This window comes from Pan troglodytes, chromosome 2 (genome assembly GCF_028858775.2).
Source record: "Pan troglodytes isolate AG18354 chromosome 2, NHGRI_mPanTro3-v2.0_pri, whole genome shotgun sequence".
In the NCBI taxonomy this organism is placed as follows: Eukaryota; Metazoa; Chordata; class Mammalia; order Primates; family Hominidae; genus Pan; species Pan troglodytes.
In genome coordinates this window covers 110772655-110791747 of record NC_086015.1, presented here as the reverse complement: position 1 = coordinate 110791747, position 19093 = coordinate 110772655, and the positions used below count along the sequence as shown (strand labels likewise).

The window sequence follows — 19093 nt, the reverse complement described above, 5'->3', positions numbered from 1 at the left end:
TGCCCACCCTTTCCCCAACCCCCACAGACACAAATGCATATTTCCTACTTTTTCCTGAATCATTTGAGGGTTACAGATATTTAACTCTTTAGCCCTACAGTTTCAGCATGCCTAAGAAAAAAGATATTTTTCCTACTTTTTCCTGAATCATTTGAGGGTTACAGATATTTAACTCTTTAGCCCTACAGTTTCAGCATGCCTAAGAAAAAAGGTATTTTTCTACATAACTATAGTACAATTATTATACTTGGACAATTTAACATTAATACATTATTATTATCTAACTACAATCCATAATTTAAATTCTCTGAATTGTCTCGATAGTATACTTTATAGATATATTTTTTCTGATCCAGAATCCAATCAAGAATCAAGCATTATATTTAGTTGACCTGCCTTCTTAGTCTCTCTTAATCTACAACAGTTTCCCAAACATTTTTGTCTTTTATGACATTGACATTTTGAAAGAATCCAAGTCATTGCTTTGTAGAATGTCTAGTAGAGACTCAAACATATACTGGATGTGTAGTATAGTTTTTGATATTTTGTCAAAATGCTTACTTGTAGATTTGCAATTAACTGAAATTGCTAACAACCTATAAGGATGCAGTTCAAATCATCCCAAATCAGTTCCATGGGGGTGTGAATGATATTTTGTCAAAGGGGGACTTGGAATTGCATTATGAAAAAGTAAAAACAAGTTTCTTTGCTGCAGGACTTCTCAAGAGCCTTTATATACTAACAGATATTATAAATCTTTAAGAGGATTATAGAATACAGGGTTTCCCAAACTTTGTTTGAGGACCATATCAGTTATGTATTGCTGAAAAATTACCCATAATTTATGGGCTTCAAACAACAAACATCACCTCATACAGTTTCTGGGAATCAGGAATCTAGAAGTCGCTTAACTGGGTGGTTCTGGTTCAGAGTCTCTCTTAGATTGTACTCAAGATGTTACGTGGGGCTTCAGTCATCTGAAAGCTTGACCAGAGCTAAAAGATCTGCTTCCAAGATGGCTCTGTCATGCGGCTGTTAGTAGGAGGCCTCAGCTCCTCACCATGTGGCCCTCACCATAGGGCTGCTTGAATATTCTCATGACATGGTAGCTCCTTTCCCTCAGAATGAATGATATGAATGACATCAAGGAGAAAGCTGTAATGCCTTTTATGACCTTGTATCAGATGTCACATATGATCACATCTACTAATGAGTCACTAAATCCACCCCACGCTCAAGAGGAGAACTAGATTTCTCTGCCTTTCCCTTTTGTAGGCTGTAACTTTTGAATAGAGTAATGTCAAATAATTTGTGGACATATTTTAAAACCACTATAAAGACCATGTTGAGGGTATAGAATTCTTCATAACACACTTTAGAAAATATTAGTTAAAATGTTAAAAGCGTTCAGGGTTGACCAGATGTGGTGGCTCACGCCTGTAATCCTAGCACTTTGGGACGCCAAGGCGGGCAGATCACCTGAGGTTAGGAGTTCCAGACCAGCCTGGCCAACATGGCAAAACCCTGTCTCTACCAAAAATACAAAAAATTAGCCGGGTATGGTGAGGCACGCCTGTAGTGCCAGCTACTCGGGAGGCTGAGGCAGGAGAATCACTTGAACCCAAGAGACGAAGGTTGCAATGAGTTGAGATAGTACCACTGAACTCTAGCCTGGATGTCAGAGTGAGACTCCGTCTCAAAAAAAAAAAAAATTAGTTAAAATGTTGAAATCCAGGGTGAGAAATTAGATGTAGGTGTGTCTGAAATCAGACTCATTTATTAGTTGCACTAACTTGGGCTTTCTTTTAACTTCGTGAGCCTGAATTTTTATATAAGTAAAATGAAGGTGATAATATTATTTATCTTTGAAATATCTTAGGGTTGTTGTGAAGATAAACCAATGTACATAAAAACTCTTTAACAATTATAACGTACTACACAGATGTTCACACTTACTAAAATTGTTGGCCAACATATGACTTGTCAAAATAACTGAAAACTAGATGTTTGACTTTTCGTATTTAAAAAGCTCTTCTTCCTATCTTCCAGAAGAATGTCATATGCATAGATGTGCTTAAAAATACTTTTGATGAACCTTATATCAACCCTTTAGGAATTTTAACCTGACATTTGTCATCTTCTGCAATTGCTTCTTTGCTAGATGCATAGAACTTTGTCTTTGCAGGGTACTGAGTTACCTTGTAAATGAGTAGTAGTAGTTTTTTTTTTTTAAAGAACTTTATGTACTTCCATAATTTCCCTAATAAGGAGGCTATTTTTCTCCTGTGTCTCATAAGTTGACTCCAAGGCAGTGCCTAAAGAGAAGTTCAGGAAATGTTATAAGCAGTGGAATCCTCATCAGAATAAATATAGAGTTTCCCATGGTGACCACATGGCAGGACAAAGCAGGTTTGGATACATGAGTCTTGATGGGATATGCTTGTCCAAGATTAGTCTCCTTACTTTAAAGCTGTATCTCATTATAAAATGAACCACACAGACTAGACATAAAGAAAATGTTACTGCCAGCCAACTGCAATTTTTAAATCCAAAGAGCTTAGAATATTTATAGGCATAATCTTGTTAATCTTCATAATATTATGAGGTAAGTCAAAGTATCATTACTCTTAGAGGAAAGTGTGACAAAACTTGGATTTATTCTGAGTCCCTCTCTGTGTTTTTCGAAGACCTAACTCTGTGTAACTATTGTTTAAATATTGAATACGGTTCAGTTCTAGTACATAAAAAAAGAACGTATGTATTATGGCTGAATTAGGACAAGGGTTTTCAGCCTATAAAGATCTATTGGTCAATACATTAATTAGGACAACAAGTTTATACCCTGTTTCAATGTAATTGTTTATTGCTTAACTTAACCCTCCTTAATTTATTATAGTCATTAGTGTCTGTTAGCAAGAAACAATGTGTTTGAATTTTACAAGAGTATGTGGTTAGCAGCTTTCTGTCTCTGAGCTGGGACGTGCCTCACTTGATCTTCTCACCTTCCACTTAACTCAGGACTGAGCCTTCCTTAAGAAATGATTATCCTTCCCAGTAGAACTGTAAATAGTCATAGCTCCTATTTTGCATCTCAGCTCACAAAGCTATAAAATGAGAGGATGAGATTAAGTGATCTCCAAATAATCTTGTACATCTAAAATTCTGAGTTAATGATTATCTATGTTGATACAGAATTAAGGCAACAATGATAGAAAAAACACTCCAAATTAAAGTATTCGAGACGGTTAGAGTTATTTGTATGTTTTCATAACTATGTAAAATCAGTTTGAAGGTTAATACCTTCATCCTAATTAGTTAGTGTACAGCACTGCTGCCACAAAAATTTGGTTTAGGTTTACAGAGCATGACTTTTCTAGGAAAGTGAAAGTCGCCTGGCTTTTGGAGAGGGAGCAGGGAAGAGGCTTTTGCTATACCGTTTAGCAACAGATGTTTGGGCAGCAGGACATAGCCAGGAATCCAGGAATTTAGACATCATTGAGGAAATGGACTATTAAAGAAGAATTGCTAAACCTGTAGAGGCAGATCTAAGTTTTACAGGGCCTGAAGCTTATTCAATTATAAAGAGCCCTCTTAAAAAAAGAATACAAAATTAGGTATGAAAATGTATGCTTATTCAGAAATGAATTCTGTTAGAAGTGAATATTTACTTTGAATGCTCACAGCTTCTCCAACAGCATCCAATACAGGGACTTCTCCAACAGCATCCAATACAGGGAAAGTGCCATGGGGGAGATTTGGAAAGAGACTAGTCTTAACTAATCACATTTGAAATATCTTACTCTTGTAAATTTTACAAAAATCTATGGCCATGTGAATGTGTTGCTAACCCCCAATCAGGATCCCTGGACGGGGCCTGTGAGAGTGACGGACCCAGAGCCTGAACATCATTAGTTTCACATCACATCCACTGTTATCTACATGTCTAGAATATTCCATAGACAGTTCAGTTGGAAGTTCATTTAACTTAAAACAGTGAAGTCATTAAAGAAAGAGGTAGATCTGTATAAACAATCATAAAAGTTGTAGAATATATTGTTAAATGAAAAAACAAGGCATGGGATAATATGTATAGCATAATCCCATGTATGTAGAAAAATTAAATATAGGCATTAAATGTGTGTGTGTTTGCGTTTGTGTGTGTATGTGTGTGTAATATATATTTGACACATATCGAATTCTTTCTTTTTTTTTTTTTTTTGAGATGGAGTCTTGCTCTGTCACCAGGCTGGAGTGCAATGGCGCAATCTCGGCTCACTGCAACCTCCGCCTCCCAGGTTCAAGTGATTCTCCTGCCTCAGCCTCCTGAGTAGCTGGGGCTACAGGCACGCGCCACCACGCCTGGCTAATTTTTTTGTATTTTTGGTAGAGATGTGTCACCATGTTGGCCAGGATGGTCTCCATCTTTTGACCTCATGATCTGCTCACCTCGGCCTTCCAAATTTCTGGGATTACAGGCATGAGCCACCATGCCCGGCCATGTATCAAATCTTTAACAGTGATTATATTAATATTTGGAGGTTGTATGAGGTAATGGGTTATTTGAATTTTTGCACAACAAAAAATATTCATGTGTTACATGTAGGCCTCCTATTAATAACTGCACATGCCTCCATAATTTCAGGCATCCCACTCTCATACCATCACTAGCCATCTTTCCAATTCAATTCCCCTACAGCTTAACTCTAGCTATTTTTGACTCACGAGGATCCACAATCAAACCTCCTATCATTTCAATATCCCTACTCTCTTCATATGCCCACTTCCATCGTTACCCAGCTTAATTTCCATGGCCTATTATTATAGTCATTGTGCATACATCTTACTGCCCAGCTACCTCTTGCTTTGTCATACTTACTTGGCAAAACTCCATCCCCGCTTGACTCCAACTCTCCTCCTACTCTGCCCCTGCAACTAAGCAGCTGAATGTGGCTGGAGGAAAAACACACAACTCATGCTGACTGGTCTCATTTGAAATTCCTCACCTCACCTCAGGGGGCTTTCGTTGCTGCCCTGGAATCCTTCTCCATTTTTCTCAGTCCATTCGAGTGAATGGACTCCCACACTCCTCGGTGGCTGTTTCACACTTTTTCCTCCCTCCTCAAACATCCATGCCTCGTCCGCCATCCTCACTCTCAGCTTTTGACTGTGCTTACATTTCATTGAGAAAATAGAAACAATCAAGAGAAAAAAACACCAAAAAAACCTTGCACCCATTCCCATCACTGTATCTACCCACCTACCTGTGCCCTGCACTCTGCCCTCTGTCCTGTTCTGTGGATGAACAACCAGGGCTTGCATCTCAGGCCAACCCTCCACTTGTGCACCAACCCCATTCTCTTCTTACCAACCTAACAACTTTGAGGGCAGATGAATCCACAGGCTGGTAGGTACAGTGTCTGGGGTTCATGATACTTTTAGAGGCGCCTTTAAAATCATAAGAAAAGTAAGAACTTCTAGGTCAAGGAAAATGCTTTAATATATGTTAATTTATTCACTTTTATATAATGCGTAATATTTTAAATATGGGCCCATGATGGCAAAAGTGCCTAGGGCTCATGGAAGTCATAACATAGCCCTGACTACACTGTCTTTTCTTCTCATTCAGCATCAGTTTACCCCTTTCTTTTAGGGTACCCCCCAGTTGGCAAGCATACTGCAATTTTCCCATCTCCCTAAACCCTATCTTGATTAGGCTGTTTCCAACCACTCATCATTAATTTTCTGCCTCTTTCTGTTGTTGTTGTTTAAACAGCAAAACTTCTTAAGAGATGCATCTGTATTTACTGTCACCAATTCCTCTCCTCCTATTTTCCTTTGACCTCAAGTCCTCATGCCTGCCGCAGCACTAAAGCCATTTTCTGACAGGGTCCCAGTGACCTCCATAACACTAAATGCAGCCACCATTTCTCAGTCCTCCTCTTACTTGTCTTAGGAGCAGCATTTAAATACTTGATTATTCCTTCTACTTACACCACTTTTTTCACTTGGCTTTTATGTAGGAAGGCCAGGTAATTTATCATCAGAATAAAGATACTTTCGAGAGTGAAAGATGGGTGGTACTATTACTATGTACAGCTGAGACACAGGCCTCAACTTGGACCGTCTCAGGCAACTGGACCTTACAGTCACCGTTCTCCTAGGACACCACACAACTGGCATTTCCCGCATGTCACTGGCTGTTTCTGCTCAGTCTCCTCTCTGTCCTCCTCCCCCAGCCTCTAAATATTGGACTTCCCAGGGCTCAGTCCTTGAAGGACTTCTTGTTCTGTATTCCTTCGGGGCTAATTTTCACCTGCTGTGTCCTGGTGTGCTATGCTATTGATAAAACGTGGAAATGCTGCCCTTTGGGCCAGTTGAGAGCTGCTCCTCACCCTCTCCTCTGCCCTCTCCGGCCACTCTGGCCTCACTCTGGGACCCTCAGACCTTCCAAGGATCTAATTTCTAAAAGGTTGACACCTGACCCTTTAGAACTGTGCTCCAGTACTTTGATTGTTTAGTACCATTACTATATTGGTTGTTAATTATTTTGAATAACACCTTTGTACTCCTTTACAGGGCTTTAAATGAACTCTTAATGGATATTTCCAGCTGGGACCTTTCTTCTGAATTCCAGACTTAACTATCCAATTGTCTATCCAGCATCTCTGTTTGAACACATAGGGGTATTTTGAACTTAAAATGCCCTGATTTTCCCCGCAAACCTGCTCCTCATACAGGCTTCCCTAAAACTCACGTAATGGTAACTCTATCCTTTCAGTTGCTCAGGCTCCATTTCTTACGGTTTTCTGATGGTTTGTTTTTTAAACTCCCCCCTTTCTTTCATACCCCTTATCAAAGTTATCAGGAAATACTGCCAGCTCTACCTTCAAAATACCTGTGCTACTCCTCACTATCTCCACTGCTGCCATTATCCACCGTCACCCCTCCCTTGACCACAGCAGCAGCTCCTATCTCCCAGCATCCACCTTTGTCCCTTTCTAGTTATTTTCAACACAGCAGACAGAGTGACCCTGATAAAACAGAAGACAGCTCATGTCACGTCTCTGCTCAGAACCCTTCCATCTCACCCAGAACCAAGGCCAAGCCCTTACAACAGCATCAAGGCGCAGTGCATCTGGTCCGTGCCATTCACCCATGACCTCTGACCCCATCTCCTTCTCCTCTCCCCAGCCCTCTCTCAGCCACACTGGTCTCCCTGCTCTTCTGTGTGTGGCAGGCACACTCCTGCTTCACAGGCTGGACACTTGCAATCTCTCCCTGCCTGCCCTGCTCCCGCTCCATGCTGCACACAGCTGGCTCTGCTTCAGGTCATTAATTAAAGGTCACTCACCCTCTCAGTGAAGCCATTTTTAACAAATTACAGCCCCCGCCCCATTGCCCTTCCTGCTTAATTTTTGTCCACAGCACTTATAACCACCTCATGCACTGTAGATTCTACTTCTGTGGTCTTTGTCAGTTTTGTTTTGCTGTAATTGCAGGGCCTAGAACAGTGCCTGGTATGTAGTGGTTGCTCAGGAATTGTTAAATGAATTCGTTAGGAAAAATTGTCAAATATCATGTGCTAATCTGTAATTGCTCAAAAAAGTTTTACTATTGTTCAATTTTACTAATTATGAATCAATATGCTGTAGAAAAAGTCCCCCCAAACACAGCAAGAGGTTAGTCACAGCCCTGTTTTAGAGCTTTTGCAGAGTTAGTAAAATAGAAATTTTGTGTACTTTTTGGAAGCTTATGTGCTAAAAGACATACTGTGCAGATTTACACACTCAGGGTCAGGAGAGAAGGCTGAAGCCCAAGCACTGAGGCCAGGAACACCGTGTTCCAAGCCAGTCCATAATCAGGTTAATCTACTCCAGCCTCCAGCCTCTAGTCACACTGCTGACTTCAAGATAACACGGTGGCTATGGAACTCTTGCTGGCAAAGCCATCTCTCTCAAATAGCATTGAGGACTGAACTGAGGAAAGGCAAGAAATCAGGCCTTCTAGTCTGCAAGGAAGATTAGAAATAGAAGAAAGTTATAAAAGAACTGCAGCCGTGGAGGTGCCGTGAGGGTTTGCCTACTCATCCTTCTTTTCTTATGATACCTAACCTGACTTTCCTTGTGAAACCCCTTCTTTTGTCATCTGTAACAATCTTGTGTAAACATATACCTATCTCTTATTCTGTCCACTTAAGAACAATTTAATTTACCAAGTTAATCAGGAAACTACAATCATAAAACTGAAGAGTTATTAATAATTCTAGTGGGTGTTTTCTAGTGTTTTTGAACATTAGCCTCCAAGGAATCTCTTTAACATATCCACACATACAGATACCTATAGTAGAAACCCCTGGACACCTTCACAACCCTGTAACTGAATATTACTCACTTCTCAGCCTTTCTAGGAAAACCTCCAGCGAACATCACTTATTTGCAAAGAGATGGGAATTACCAGTTATTTACTCTACACTCCCCACTACAGAGATATCCAAAATCATGTCAAACCTGTTCTTCTTTGTTTTTTGTTTTTTTTTTTTTGAGACGGAGTCTCACTCTGTTGCCCAGGCTGGAGCGCAGTGGTACAATCTTGGCACACCGCAACCTCCGCCTCCCAGTTTCAAGTGATTCTCCTGCCTCAGCATCCCAAGTACCTGGGATTACAGGCGCCCGCCACTATGCTCAGCTAATTTTTGTATTTTTAGTAGAGATGGGATTTCATCATATTGGCCAGGCTGGACTTGAACTCCTGAGTTGAAAGCCATCTGCTGGCATTGACCTCCCAAAGTGCTGAGATTATAGGCAGGAACCACTGTGCCCAGCCCAAACCTGGTTTCTTTACCTGTCAGAAAGGAGCTTAGGGCTGGGTGCAGTGGCTCATGCCTGTAATCCCAGCACTTTGAGAGGCTGAGGCGGGCGGATCACGAGGTCAGGAGTTCGAGACCAGCCTGGCCAATATGGTGAAACCCTGTCTGTACTAATAAATAAATAAATAAATAAAATTAGCCAGGCATGGTGGCGCGTGCCTGTAGTCCCAGTTGCTCGGGAGGCTGAGGCAGGAGAAATGCTTGAACCCGGGAGGCGGAAGTTGCAGTGAGCCAAGATTGTGCCACTGCACTTGACAGAGTGAGACCTCATCTCAAAAAAAAAAAAAAAAAAAAAAAAAAAAGGAGCTTAGTTTAGTAACTCACTCAAGATGATTGTAACATCATAGAATTTTAAAAGAATCAAATAACTTAATTTTACACACAATTTGTATGTAATTTATTTTGGCCAGTGATGCTCAAATTTTCCCTTTCCTTACCCAAAATAAATTAAAAAAAAAAACCGTAGGTTGTTTTTTGTATTTTCATTTTGCAATAATTTTCCTGTTTACTGCAGTAGTTAGGAGGTAAGATGAAAACGGGGACATGTTAATGCAATTATTATGAAAAGTATGTCCATTTTAATCACAAATCACCAAATTTACAGGGAAAAGTAGAGGTGGGAAATGAAACAGAAAACTTAACTGGAAGAAATGGTTGTTGTTTTGAGTTAGGATGAGTTAGTTAATTCTTATACAGCTATTTTTATTAATACATTTTCCTCTCATTTCCAGTTTGAACAGCACCAGTAGTTTAAAATTATGAATTTGTAGCATCTTTTTGCTTAGGGAAAACTGGTTTCAAAATCAAATGCAAAGGTCTAGCAATAGGACACACTTTTGTTTCTCAGTTTTCTCCTCTGCCTTTCATATAAACTCATAAATGTTTGAATAAATGGCTATAGAATTAATAATTTTTAAATTGTGTATATATAAGTGTACATCATATTTTTATATGCATACTGCTTTACTGTAGTCAAAGACATTAACATATGCATTATTTCGCATAGTTACTTTTTTAAGAATACCTAAAAATCTTGTTAGCAAAGTTCTGTATACAATACATTGTCATTAACTATAGTCCTCATGCTGAACATCAGATCTCTAGACTTATTGAACCGACATAATTGCAACTTTGTAGCCTTTGATTTCCATCTTCCCATTTCCCCCTTATAAATATTTTATTAGCTATCATTATAGATACGAATAATGAATCCTATAAAATAAATTAGTAAAAATAATACAAACTCATAGTAAAATAAATTCTGTAAAAGGACAGGAGAAGTCAATGATACTTTTTGTCATTGCATTGGTGCTTTCCTCACCAGTTTAGAAATCAGAGTAGAAATTGTTTGGCAGCTCTAGCAGTATCAGAACTCATTTTCCTGATCAAATACAAAGCAAAACAAAATGGACTAATATTTGAGAAAGTGGTTTCTTGTTATCTAATTCAGAGAATTCTATTCTGTGAGTGATTCCAAGAATCAATTTGGATATTCCTTTTATTAAATTTCAAGGAATATTTCTCTTAATTGGAAATTGTGTGACCTACATCAGAAACACATTTGCACTGCTGTGCATTTCACAGTGCAGTTTCTCATCCATTACCTCATTTGATTCTCACAGTATCCCCCTGTTGGTAGACAGGGCAGTAGAGATATACCTGTTTCACAAAGGATTTAGCCACAAAAGGAAAGAAGTGATGCAAGGTCATAGAGCTGGTAAACTGAAGAGTCAGGATTTGAATCCAAATCATCTGGCTCCAAATATTTCCAATATATTGTGTTACCTCTCCTCATTTAAGTTAATACAATTATAATGGCGATAACTACTGAGGTAATTCAAGCAATTTATCTAGGGGCCTAAATTACTCAAATAATCGACTGGATATTTTTGGTTGCTTTGCAAATTGAGACACAACCCGAGTGTCAATGAGGATTAAAAAATACATAAATAAATAAAACTGCATTTCCAAAAAATGATATGTTTATATCCCTTATTTCTCAAATCTGTACTCTAAGAAATGCTTCTTGAGCCAAAAGTTCTGAAAGTGTTTTTGTTGGAGAATATAATCTCTTCTCTGAACTACAGACTTCATTAATTCTCCATAGCTTGCTATATTTCCCATTGCTTTCCTTAGAATGAAAGAATCTAGAGTTCTAGATTCTCCTCCCTAGTGATATACAAAGTCTACTTTAATGATATTAAAAAGTATATTAAACTATACCTATTATCTCACAAGCATTCTTTCTAATTACCTTGTGAGCATATAAACATTACTAATATATTTAAATAAACAGACATATAAGATAGTCATGGTATTGTTATATTAAATGTGAAATAAACCCTTCTAGAGATGCAGATTCCTTATCATAAGAGATCAGTTTGTTAACTTGAGACCATTTGTCAAGGAAGTGGTCCATGGGTATACCTATTTGTGCTCCAGAGGTTCTGTAAATATTTATCAATTACCTTTTGAATTTTGCATAAATATACACAATGTGCTTTATTCACTAAAGAGTTGACCTGACATGGAAAATTTATTCAAGCAAAATCTTTAAGTGGCTAGTCTTGGGACACCCTCATGGTCCCGGATGGTACAGAAAACATTTGCCCACTCATAAGCTTCTAGCAGTATGAAATTGTGCAACAAGTACAAGTGGGGATGTTGGATAAAACAGGACTCCTCTACATGTCTGGGAGGCCATTCCTTGGCTCAGAGTCTGACACATAATGGATGCTGAAAAAATATTTGTTGGATAAATGAATGAATGATCCAGTAGCTGTTTTGAAGGCCTTATCTACTCTATTGCTCCATTAATTGTCTCTAACCCTCAACAACTTGTACTGTCACCAATGGCGAAGAATGTAGGGACCTCCTTCCCTAATAAATGTAAACAGCATACATACAATTATAATTTAGCTAAAAGCATTAATACAAATGGAAAGAGCAAATACAGGGGTTGATTGACAAAGTGACTAAAGCTGATACGAGCTCACCAAAAGGAGAGACAGAAGGTTGAACTGTGATGAGCTAGAACTGGAAGGCCCTGGATCAATGGATATTTAAACTATTCGCTCAGTTCAGTTTAGAACAATTCAACAGATTCTATGTGTTGGGAACTGGGACATAGTGTTAGGTCCCGGGATTACAAGGTGTCTGAAAGTCAGGAAACAGTGTGTACTTATATTTAAACAGTATTTTAGTTACATTTTCAAATCTGCTTAGTATGTTTGTCCTCATTCTCCAGAAAAGTTTCCAGAAGTTGAAATACCTCTAAATTTAAAGTAATGGGGTAATGTGAAAAAGTATAATAAATACACTATGTTTTCCTCTGTTTTCAGATTTTTTTGACATTCCGTAGTATATGACAAATGGACATATTGCTTTAAACATACTGAAGATATTATTTGAAAATGTAACATTCTATTTAAAGTAAGTTTAGCCTCTTTCCTAAGTTTTCAGATACACTAAACAAAGTTTACATAGACAGATTCCTCAGGAGCTCTAGTGAGAAGAGAAGGATATGGAAAAACTCATTATACAGATTAAGGATATGGAAACAACTCATTATACAGATTAAGAGCCATAAAAGAGACTGTGTAAGGAACAGAAGAGGTCTGCTGCACAAGCGCGAGGTTATTGCTCTGTGGGAGGTAGCAGAGGGTCAGGAAAATTCACATGTGTGGTGCTGTCTGAGCAGAGTTTTGGGAAATGAATGGCATTTTCCAAGAGACAGGTGTGGAAGGAAGGCCAGGCAGAGGATGGGAATAATGCAAGAACACAAAGCAGGGGACAGCACTATATGTGCAGAGGACTACAGCGTGTTTAGTATTGCTCAAAGTTTGATGAGAGGCAGAATTGTGGGTGTTGAAAAGTAGTAATATCATGTAATATTTTATCTGCCTTCTTCATAAGTCTAATTTTAATTTTATCCTGTAGAATGGATGGGGGATCAGCAAATGATTTTAGGTAAAGGAAATAATTTGCTCAGAGTTGTTGAGAAAAGGCAGTAGTCTCCGTGGTTCTCTCTTTCTTTCTTTCTTTGTTGCCCAGGCTGGTACACAGTGGTGCACTATGGCTCACTGCAGCCTTGACCTCCTGGGCTCAAGCAACACTTCCCATCTCAGCCTCCTGAATAGCTGCACTACAGGTGCACACCACCACACCTAGGCCGGAGTGCAGTGGCATGACCATGGCTCACTGCAGCCACGAATTTATGGGTTCAAATGATCCTCCCACCTCAGCCTCCTGAGTAGCTAGGACTACAGGATGCACCACCATGCCCGTTTTTTTTTCTTTTTGCAGAGATAGGGTGGGGGTGGGGCTGGCGGTTGCGGAGGGGGGTTGATGGATTGTCTATGTTGCTCAGGCTGGTCTTGAACTTCTACTATCCTCCTGCCTTGGCCTCCCAAAGTGCTGGGATTACAAGCATGAGCCACCATGCCTGGCCCCCATTTTCCTTTATAATATTAGCGTTCTTACCAGGTAACATGAGCAGAAATGAAATAATCGAGTTTCACATGGTTTCTCTCTCCCTCTGGGAGAGAAACTAGATTAACAGTCAAAAATCCAGAAGGCAAGCAATTTGAAGGGGAAACTAAGGATAATCAAGATTTGACTGTACACTTTTTGTAACTGTTGAATTATTTACCTTCTTTGACTCCTCCTGGACTGAGCCAATGTAGTCTGGATAGTAGAAAGGACCTTAGCCAAGAAACCAGAACAGCCTCTCTGAATCTCTTTCTGCAATTGTGTGTTTCCAGAAAAATTGCTTCTTTGAGTTTGTTTTCTGATCAGGAAAATGAGGAAGTTTGATTACATCAAGGCTTCTCAAGTTCTACTTTTATCACATTCACCTAAGGTGGTTCCAAAATATACAGATTCCCAGATCTGACTGGAGGACACAGTGTAGAGGTTGGGCTGAGGTCTCTGTATCAGACTGGGCGTAAAGTGTAATGTCCTGTCCTGCCACTTATTAACTGGGTGACCTAGAGTAAGTTACTTCATGACTCGTATTTTTCTCATAGGTAAAGCAGGGATGACAGTATCTCTACTTCATATGTCCCCGGGAGGGTAAAATGATAGAATCCTTTTTAAGTAGCAAGTATATTGCCTGTCACATATTAATCATTCAACAGATGTTATATATTATTTGTATAGCCCACAGTATTCACTGTGTGTGTGTGTGTGCGCGCGCGTATTTGGTGCAAGGTAGACGATCCATAAGTATCTGCTGCGTAAATAAAAGTTTTTTTTTTTTTTTAGCAACTTCTTTTGTTCTCAGATCTGAAATGATTAGCCCAGGAATTACTTCCCTAAAAAGGTAAAGCTAGTTTGAGAGAACTGCTTAAATGTGGCGCTCAATCTTTGCTATCTTAGACTGAGAGCCTCATGATAATTAAAAAATAATTTAAAGATGAAAGTCCTACTAGAGTGGGCGAGCTGAGAACGAAAAGGAATGAGCCTCAGAGACTGTTAGCCGGATCCAGCCGGCCACTACGTAATCCACTCCAGTGATTCTCACCTAGGTGCGCATCTCCATTTTATCTCACAAGATGCCGTGAAATTCTCAAAGTCATTGTAACTACAATTGATTTTGAATCACAAAAAAAGCAATATTCCATTTTCCGTGTTGTTGACCAAGCAGAAAACAGAACAACGTAACTTTTAAAACGCTTGAAAATCAGGGCTATCAAAAATAGAGAACTTCTATTCGCCATGAACTCGCTGATGCAAACAATCCACGCACACTGAACCGTGTGTTTTTCTGGGTGGTGGTGGTCCCTCGCCAAATAGTCAGCGTTTGGTTCTCGGCGTCTGTAGCGAGAGGAGTTACAGTTTGGTACCGGCAGGGAGGAAATCGCCTCGCAATCTCTGGAGGTGGCCTCCTAGAAAGATCGCTGGGAGGGGAGGAGCCCCGATTGTCCTGGAAGAAAAGCATGGCCCCATCCGGGAAGTCACAGCTTGCCGGGAGCCCAGGGCTGGCGGCTCTGGGTCCTGGAGGTGGCAGACGCCGGAGCAGCCGGCCTCGTAGCCCGGGCCTGCGCGCCTGGCAAGGGGCTCCGTGTGTGCGAGTGAAAGACGCACACCGGGCGGACCTGCGTGGGCTTCGGCCTCGCCCCGCCGCGCGCGGGGTTGCGGCTGAACCTGAGCAGGGCTCATCCCTGCCCGGCGAGGGTAAGGGCGGCCTGGGATCCGCTGCTGCCCGGACGGGAGCCGCTCGGGGCCGGGATCCCTGGGCCTTGGCGGGGAGCGGCAGCCCCTCCCCCCGGAGCCCGCGCTTCCGCCCGAGCCCCGGCGGCGGCGGCGGTGACCGTGGCCCCGCCGCGCCTTCCGCCTGGGAGCTGGCGCCGCCCGCCCGCGCCCTTGTGCACCGCGCCCACAGGCCGCGGGAACCCAGAGCGCCCGGGCCCAGGGGCCTCTGCCGCGCGACTGAGACGCACTCCGAGCTGGACGTGTGGAAGGTTCGGCCAGCTCGGCGTTTCGCCCCCGCTGGGGATGGGCCACTGGGCACCTGCAGCCATCCAAGAGCGGGGAGTTGGCCGGGCCCTGGCCAGGGGCCGCCGCCACAGCGTACTGGCAGGGAGAACAGAGCTAGCTAAGCCTCCTTCCTCTCCCAGATTCCCAGGGAAACTGGACAGCCCGACGCCCAGAGCGGACGGGCGAGAGCCCCTGAGGTGCCAAGTGGACCCCGGTTCTGCTGCTGCCACTGGCCGATTGGGGACGCCGGCACTTGCGCTGTGGGCGTGTGGTGGGGCATTTCCGTTATCCTCTCGAAGACACCCCGCCACTATTCCTGCTCAAACAAGCACAGTCTGGTGTGCAAGCCGACCGTACCTCCTCCCCTCCCTCCTTTCTTGCACGCACCTTCGTTCGTCTATTCTTACCTTCTTCCCCAGAGCGCCAAGACAAATGTGGACAAGAGTGAAGAAGTCAGGATACTGCCAAGTGTGTGTGTATTGGGGTGGGGGGTAGTAATAAGCGGGGAGAAAGTGGTGAAAATAAAATTAGAAATCTCAGAGTATGTAGCAACACACACACACACACACACACGCACACACACACGTTCCCAGCCTGTTAGCAATCTTGGCTATGTCCAAGTGGAAGCAAATTTTAATGCTCGGTCTTAGAAGAAAATTTCACATATACAGGCTTCAGAGGTAACGGGGTAACCGATAGCTTCCTTTTACTTCTCGGCATTTATTTTTGCTTTTCTGAAGCATAGTCCTATGTTTATTAAAGGGACCACAGGAGTACACGCTGTTTGAAAGCCATTCCTGGGCACCACTGAGGCCGGCTTCCCAGGGAGCCTTTGTCGCCTCTGCAGCAGAGGTCACTGGACTCTCCTCAAGGTGTAATGTGAGGGGACAGGTGCCTCGGGGGCTTGGGAAAACACCACGCTGTGCTCTGATGTGTGTCCCCATCCCGGGCGAAGGCAAGTGCTTTGCATAAGGACCAGATGGGTTGCTGAAGAGGGAGGTGGAAAACAAATAGACCCTTGGGTGTATCTTGAACCCCTTCAACACCCCCCCTTCCCCACTCCCCGCCTTCACCGAAGCAGTGTCAGAGTCCTCTTCGATCCAGCACGCTCTCCTTCACTTGCGAAAAACTGCATTAAAACGAGGCAGTCGGAGCTGACTGCGGAAACCCATGTTCTTAGAGAGTCGTCTGGCTACTGCGTAGTCCTGGAATATTCTTTTTTTCAAAAGGCCTCTTCCAGTTGATTCCAACCGGGTTCGGGTTATTGTTCTCACCACCGATAGGGGGCAGCAGGTGTCCTGCGATGCCCCGGCGATGTGCGCGCAGACTGCCCTGCTGTCCCCGGGAATCCGACTACATTGAACGTTTGGGGCAGAAGCAGGACCTGCTACCTCTAAGTCCACCGCAGCAGCTGCCGGGACTTGGGCCTCCCAGCCTGGGCGCCTGGGGGGCTTCCCCTGTGCAAAGGGTGGGCGAAACCATCTGTGCACCAAGCCTGCCCCTAAACTTAGCGTACAGCATAGATAGATAAACTCAGTTGTATGCAAATGCTATAATTAAAATATACAGTCATTTGAAAGTACTGTAGGCTCTATTGGAGTTTTTAATTGTTTTTGAGTTTTCTCAATCAGTAGAGAATTTAAAAATACGGCTATCACAGTCTGTTTGGAGGGTGGTGGTCTGTTACGTTGAATTTTAAAAGGACGTCTGTCCCTAGAAGTTGGGAACTACTGATCCACAGAATCGTTTGATAACCGTGGTAAAGATTCCGAGGCATCTCGGAAGGGAAACTGGGAGGACTGAGCTAGTCCTAGCAGGGTGTGTGTCCGCCCGCGCCGCGAGGCGTGGGCAACACAGCCCCATCCCGGGAGCGCGGAGCTATGGCAGCTGGGATTGGTCCAGATCGAGAGTCCTGAGGGGCTGGGATTTCCTGAAAACCTACTTCACTTGGTAAGCCAGAGCGCTTGAGTTTTCGGAATTCCCGAGGAAAGGTTCTATATATTCTCCAAATCCACATTTTCTCAGATATGAGCACTTTTTCCCTAAATTAAAAATATATTTGGGGTTTGTGGAGCAGTAATTTTTTTGGAAGAAAGAAAAATCCAATGTAAAAATGTAGAGACTAGCTATTATAGTCATCTCTGAATAGCTTTTTGAAGTGATAACGGCTAAATTATCCAAATGAAAAAAAAAATGTGTAATAGTAGTAACAAGGCTGTGCCCCTACTTTATGAATCTCATGCACAATTAAAAACTCTAATCCCTGAAATACCTTTGGAAGGGAGGGAAGGATTACAGACTAATTATAGGATTTATAACACAACACTAAGATGTTTTCATTTTATTACAATAATGAACAAAACATTGATGATATCTACTTTTAATGTAATTTTTCCAACATCATAACAGATTTTAGAAATGCAACCATAACCACTAGAGAAGGGAAGAATTTCAATAGCACACTAAATTGTCAGAAATTTCATTAACATGGAAAGTTCATATCATGATGTCAGAATATACACTCTCTTCAAATTAATGATGAATACTAATTAAAGTCATAGAACATTTGTAGGAAAGTATAAAATCTGTATCTGAGAGGGGAGAGGAGGAATTAGAGGAAGGAAAGGACTAACTTGTGGTCTAGGTCAGGGAAGTAATGTGAGTAAATCTGAGGGGGAGGATTTCCATATTGGGTTCATGATACTAAGAGAAACCAGAGGCCCAGCTGCTTCTATGGATAGCCCTACAGCTGTTGAACCGTGGGATAGAGGTCACTATGGCATTTGAGAACACAGATTATTCTTTGTGCCTAAAGATAAACCTGAACAATTTTTAAGTTTGTCAGGGACCAGCACTGTTCACCTTCAAATGTGTTGAAGGACCTGCACACTGAGCATGGGCACGTTTTAGTCAACGTTTAAAGGAGCAAAACTGTACCAAGGACAAATCACAAAAGTGTCTTTTACATTTTTTTGCCACAAATTGGCAAAAATATGAAATAATTTCAATATTGAAAGCAGTCTATGGATTTATAGCACAACTTGGTTTATTTGCTGAATAATAATGTCTATCATTTCCTGTGCCACACACCAGCTAAGCAAGGTAGATATGATTAGCTCTATTTTACATATAAGGAAACTAAGGTTCAGTGAACTTGATCGACGTGCCTACATTTACACAGCTATTAACTGGAAGGCCATTTTCTGATTTTAGAGCCCAGGCTTTTTCATTGTCTCACTGCAAACCCTAAAACTGCGTGTATCCGTATAAGGGATTCAAACCTTGGATTCTCAGGTATCTGATCACTGAGCAAAAATGGGAAAACTTATTTCTGTCATGATTTGAGTGACCAAAAACCAAAAGCTAAATTCAAACAAAACCAAAACCTACAGGCCACAGAGGATCTCAACCTCGAGTTTCTATATCCCAAGTGCTTTTTGGAAGTGATGATGGGGTGGGGAGGAATCTACAACCTAGCTTAAATTTTCAAAAATCTAAACAGATATTGTGTGATTACTGCAGAAAATTCTATTGTTTTTGCTTTGCCTGGCATTGCATAAAGTCAATCCAAAGTAGGAAAATAAATTTACTGTTAATAAATGTAGTTTGTTTGCTAGACAATATCTTTAATTATATTAGGTCCATGGAAGGGTTGGAAAATGATAATAATAAATGTTAAAAGGGAGGCTTTGGACATGAAAAAGAACCACTGATACATGGCAAAATCTCGTATATTTATTCTATGTG

At 41.5% G+C, this 19093-nt stretch overlaps 1 protein-coding gene across 1 annotated transcript in view; it reads right to left on the bottom strand.

Moving 5' to 3' along the window:
• Nucleotides 1–15626, bottom strand: part of LOC107970716 (collagen alpha-1(II) chain-like) — a 32876-nt gene extending 17250 nt beyond the window's left edge. The window contains exons 1-2 of the mRNA XM_063806355.1: nucleotides 15527–15626; nucleotides 13518–15442 (exon numbers count right to left, since the gene is read on the bottom strand). Of these exons, the coding sequence (XP_063662425.1) occupies nucleotides 14559–15442; nucleotides 15527–15626 (984 nt within the window). The 3' untranslated portion in view covers nucleotides 13518–14558. The remainder of the gene's footprint in view (nucleotides 1–13517; nucleotides 15443–15526) is intronic.
• Nucleotides 15627–19093: the final 3467 nt, after the last annotated feature.